General features: G+C 36.0%; 1 protein-coding gene across 1 annotated transcript; it reads left to right on the top strand.

The window, feature by feature from the left end:
* The first annotated feature begins 629 nt into the window (after positions 1 to 629).
* LOC112057689 (probable 39S ribosomal protein L45, mitochondrial) lies at positions 630 to 5,669 on the top strand. The gene is made up of 6 exons (XM_024098197.2): positions 630 to 801; positions 930 to 1,161; positions 1,816 to 2,034; positions 2,815 to 2,984; positions 4,282 to 4,487; positions 5,539 to 5,669. Exons 1-6 carry the CDS (start codon positions 778 to 780, stop codon positions 5,609 to 5,611), a joined length of 924 nt encoding a protein of 307 aa, XP_023953965.2. The 5' UTR covers positions 630 to 777; the 3' UTR covers positions 5,612 to 5,669.
* Positions 5,670 to 5,995: the final 326 nt, after the last annotated feature.

Below are 5,995 nucleotides of genomic sequence, written 5' to 3'. Positions count from 1 at the left end.
TCACGAATATTGATTCAAATCTTCTGCCACGATTTTCCTTTCAAGTTATATAAATATTTGATTTGTCGCCTTAATTTAGATAAAAAATATTTTTATTACAAAATCCAATTATGAGGTTTAATTAAAACGATTTAATTATCAATTTAAAGGTGATACATTCAAATTACAACATCAATTCACAAAAAGTAAATTTAATAGTAAACAGTGAGAAAAATATCTTAAATTTAATTTTACTATTTTTAAAAAGCGTCACGATAATTTGTTAAATTTAGTAATACTTTATTAAAAAATCTCAGTTTGAAAGGAAAATATATGACTAAAAATGGCAGTAAGAAATCATCATAGACAATTTATTTTTCATCTCTTACAGAGGTAACTTGTGTTTTAGTCCTTTTGCCTATAAAAAAAAAAAACTTTGATATTAGTACAGCCATTATATAGGAATTAATAAAATAAATTTTTAACCGTAACTAATTACTTGTTTTGTAATATTAAAAAGTTATGAATCCTTAGACTTTGTATGTATGTGGATCATAAGTATGTACATGGATAAGTATAGCCTGTGAACATTTGACATTGACAGTTGACAGTAACATATTATTGTAAATGTAGCTGTCTGTGTTTGCAATTTTTGAGGTTATTTTTGTGGATAAAATTTTAATTAAACAATATAAAATAATGAAATTGAATTGTAATTTATCAAATTAATAAAGTTTATCCGGTGTTTACATCGACATTGATAAATCACTGCAAATAAATATTATTATTAAGCTAAGTATGGCGAATACTATATTGAAAAGGGTAAGATAATTTATCACAATTGGTTTAGCCATGAAAGTGTAATAGACTGACAAAGAGATAGACTTACTTTTTAATGTATAATATTAGTTTAAATATTGTATGGTATGTAAAAGTAATCGTTATTATAGCTATGGCGACCGTCTCAAGTTTTATTCCTGCCATCGCGCACGACCACAACAAAACATTACAATCCAAAATACAGAACACACAGAGCCAAGAAATATCTCAAGATTGACTTGCCTGATATGAACGAAGATGAAAGCGAATTTACTCAGGAGAAAATGAGGCAGAAGATGAAAGAAAAGGGAATCTTACCACCCCGGCCATGGATGGAACGACCATTTTATATTAGTGCTACAGGTAACTAACTAACTGTACTTCAAGAGGAGCAGATGTTTCTCAGACAGTAGGAGCAATTTCAAAAGAATTTTATGTATAACTAGAGGACCCATAACATAGCCCTCTTCAATCTGACCCCAAATCCGTTCTTAGCTGATGTTTACTAACTATAAACTACCAAAATTTATAGAAGCAGGTGTTACTTTCCTGAAGTTCATTATGAATATATAATAATTTATTTATTTTGCTATCATCATCATCATGTTGACTCTACTATGTGAAATGGCACGTTGTAGAGTCAACATCTCCTGAGGATGCTCCAGTTTAGGAGTGAAACATACGTAAAGATTATTTTGTCGGATTTGGGTGACATTGTCGCATGGATTTGTTGGTTTTTCACGGATGATAGCAAAATAAATAAACTATTGTATATTCATGTTTATTTTTGGTATTTCACAGTAAGTGACCTTTCACTTTTATATATTTAGATTAGTGTTATGATATTTAACAACCCATATTAACATGGTTATTAAAAAATTGTGACTATTAATTTTCTAGAAGTTTTCTCCCTATATTCAATGAGGATTGAAAACAATGATTACCTACTTGTTTTGAAATTGTCTAAATAAAGACTTTTATATATTATGTTTTTAAAGCCTAAAAAATATTTTACAGGTGGAATTTTTGAAGCATACGTCCCTCCAGAGGGTGATGGAAAAGCATCTTTAGTTTCGCCAGCGCGGGCCAAGCAAACTGTGCAACTGCTAGAAAAGAAGTCCAAGTCAATGTTGGCAATACGCAAGGTCAAAACATTTGATGAGGACTTTGACAGCAAGGAGTTTTGTATACAAGCGCAAAACATCTACATCAAGGCACATGAATGTTTAGTTAGTGGTATGTAAATAATAGTTCAAGGAGCCTATGCTAATTGGGTTCCTAAAAACCTAAATTGATGACCCCCCCACTTGGTAGACCGAGGACATCAAGAGGGTTGCCGGGAGCCACTGGATAACTGGAGGCTCAAGAACATGGTATGGTATGGTATGGTATTGAAGTCCATTAGCCTATGTCTATCGGCTGTAATGATGATGATATATACAAATCACTGCTTATCATAATGGATAATAGGCAGGATATAATGCATGGAAGGAAGATATCCTGTAATACACATGTGCCAAATAGTAGATGGAGCATTTTTCATACAATGCTGGGGCTTAGATTTGATGAATGAACAATTCAAATGTCAAAATTAGTGTCATTTGTTAATAATAATATCAGTTTCATGTGGGCTACAGACCTGCAGTTTGAACTGTATAGTGGAACTGTTGAGTTAAAATGTCTGTGTGTAGGCATAAGTGACACAGATGTTTTTGGCAACATCCTGGGCCTGAATTGGTGTTTCTTTTCCCTTCAGGCTGAAACAGAACTGTTTCTTGGTGGCAAAAAAGTTTAGAAACTACTCCTTTTTTACCTGACTACGGCAAAGCTTTAGCTTATTTTTGGCGTTACATACAAATAAATGTGAAATTCTAATAAAACTTGTTACAGGCGAATATTACATTGACAAGTGTAAAACAGAGCAATGACACCCCAGGATGTTGTATCTCGGTAGCTGAGCAAAACGAAGTCGACCCTCACCGAGGTGTACTAGTAAAGTCTTTGTATGTTGTCCAGGTGACCGTCGCGAGCTGCGGCAGTATGTAACAGAGAAGGCGTACCCCGAGTTCCGGCACAACACGCGACACAAGACAATCCGCTGGCGTTTCCTAGAGTCGCTGGAGCCGCCGCGTGTGGTGCATGCTCGCTGCACTGACGTCGTCAGCAAACAGAATATATTTGGACAGGTATGATGTCATGATGTCGAAATAATCAATCATCATTCAGGTCATTGGTCATAGGATATCGCTTATGAGCACAATTAAACACCAGGAAGTCGGATAAGGGTTCTCCTTTTTACTAAATATCATTATTTATTACATTAAATATCACATCACATCACACTATCACATTAATATTATAAAGGCGAAAGTTTGTGTCTAAGTGTGAAAGTGTGTAAATGTGTAAGTATGTTTGTTCCACCTTTACGCTGCGGCTACTGAAGCGATTTGGCTGAAATTTAGAATGGAAATAGATTTTACTCTGGACTAACACATAGGCTACTTTTCATCCCGGAAAAATCCATGGTTCCCGCGGGATTTGTGAAAAACTGAATTTCACGCGGATGAAGTCGCGGGCGCCCGCTAGTGTATAATATTTGTCTGACCTTCTGGAAATTGATTGAAGGCATTCAGATTACATAGTCTTACGAACTAGGGTTCTAGGATTTGAACACCTGGTGACTCATATGAGACTTTATTCCACTCCTTAATACAATTATTAATACCAAACTTCTGAATAGGCAATTCAAAATCAAAAATCGTAGTCGAGTTCACTATTGTTCACTTGTATCGCTTGTATCACTCTGATGCTCACTTCACTTCGTTTCGAAGTTAACTGCCCGACGTTGAAATGTTCGACGCGTATTTATACCCATCAGAATGTGAGTAGATCATTCTGGTTGTTTATCCCACGAAATTCGACATAAATAACGCAATAAAACTTCTTATCTCAAATGGTGAACGACCCGACATGAGCAAGCGATTATGAACCCTATGTCTGTAGTAATAGGGTTCTCTGTAAAAGTAGATTCAGATATTTGTACAGGAAGTAAAACTATAAGAAATTGTAATTGTTATTTGTAAATTGTAATACTGTATGACTTTTTCAAAAGAGCAACTGTTGAGTTTCTTGCCGGTATCTTCTCAGCAGAACCTGCCTTCCGAACCGGTGGTAGAATCTTTACAAATAGTCAACTGACGTGTCAAAAGTGCTTGTAAACTGAGCCTACTTGAAATAAATGATTTTTGATTTGATTTTGATTTGATTTGTATGTCTTTCACCAGATCACAGTCTGTGGACGCGTATATCCCCGTCAGAATGTGTGTAGACCATTCTGGTTGTTCATTCCACGAAATTCGACGTAAATAACGCAATAAAACTTCTTAACTCAACATTACATGAGCGAGCGATTGTGAACCCTATGTCAGTAATAATAGGGTTCTCCGTAACAGAAGATTCAGATTTTTGTATGTCTTTCACCAGATCACAGTCCGCTTCCACAGTCGGCAGCAGCTGGCCGTGTACGACCGCTTCGGGCGCCTGTTGCACGGCAGCGAGATCCTCGCCAAGGACGTGCTGGAGTACGTGGTGTTCGAGAAGCACCTCTCCAACATGTACGGCGCGTGGCGCGTGCACGACAAGATCATACCCGACTGGGCGCCGCCCAAGGACCCCTCCAGGCTTACCAGGTTTGTGGAATATATCTATACTAATATTATAAAGCTGAAGAGTTTTGTTTGTTTGATTGAACGCGCTAATCTCAGGAACTACTGGTCCAATTTGAAAAATTCTTTCAGTGTTAGATAGCCCATTTATCGAGGAAGGCTACATGCTATATATTCCCATATTCCTACGGGAACGGGAACCACGCGGCGTCAGCTAGTCATTCAATATATCTATATCTATACTTATAATGCAACTGGTCAAAATCTATACATTAATTGGCAATTTTAGATTTTAGTTACATCATTTGTAACGCCAAACGTTACCTTGGAATAAAGGACTACTAGCCCCATCTAGAACTTATAATAAAACTGCAACAGGTACATTTTTCACATTCTGTACATTGAAGATATTTTAAAAATTTTTGTCGGAGGGCATTATGTATCGGACGCCCGCGTGGAACTCAGTTTTTCACAAATCCTACGGGAACCATGGATTTTTCCGTGATGAAAAGTCCATTTTCATTCCAAATTTCAGCCAAATCGTTTCAGTAGCCACAGCGTACAGGAGGAACAAACATACACACACACAAACTTTCGCCTTTATAATTTTAGTGTGATGTACGATACGTTTCCATAACCGTATTATCATTTAAATTGCTCTTTCTATTATAACCTGTTCTGTTCTGTCTTCTGTTAGTTGGTGAAGAAGGAGAATAGAGGTTACTCATGTACTTGATTTAAATTAAAGCAGACATTGTTCTGCTCTAAAATGATGATGATGAATGGTTCTTGAAGTGAAACTTCTTTATGCACGCTTGAGTTGAGGAATAATTTGAAGTTGATGATAAGAAAAATGTAATAGGGCGATGCGTGCTGCCATCTACAGGCGTAGTGAAACAGTGTTTGTTATTTTAAACTACCAATAGATGGCGTTATTAGAAAACTTTGAAACAATCCCTTTTTGTACACTAAAAGAAACTCGATGCAGTTATGCGTGAGGCTTGGTGCTTTGTTTTTATTTAAAAAAAAGTGTTACCTAACACTTGATATTAATTTGATTGTAAATTGTCTGCAGGTTAAAGCCAGACCCCGAGCCGGTTCCCGTTGTAGAAGAGAAGAAAGAACAACCCGCCATAGCTGATAAATAATGTTATTGTAGTGTTTAGTTGATAAGATAGTTGGTCAATAATATAATATTTAACAAAATTATTGTATTTTATTTATTACTTATGACAATGTATATAATATGTTTTTATACTGTTACTATCGCGTTATCGTAAACGCGAATATAAATGGAATTGAAACAGTTGTGCTGTAGTGCCACTAGATGGCGCTGTTTCAATTCCTTAGAAATTCGCGTTTACGTTAACATGATGGTCACAGTATAAAACTGCCACTAGGCTATAAAATCGTGGATGTTTGCGATTTTAATGACTTTTGTAGCCTTGTCCAATGATTAGCCTACGCGGCGTCAGATATTGAGTTCCAGGGTTCGATACCTGAATTTCTTTCATCCCGATCTTCAGCACTAA

This window comes from Bicyclus anynana, chromosome 22, assembly GCF_947172395.1.
Source record: "Bicyclus anynana chromosome 22, ilBicAnyn1.1, whole genome shotgun sequence".
NCBI lineage: Eukaryota > Metazoa > Arthropoda > Insecta > Lepidoptera > Nymphalidae > Bicyclus > Bicyclus anynana.
Note: the sequence above shows the minus strand (reverse complement) of the source record. Positions and strands in the feature narration are given on the sequence as shown.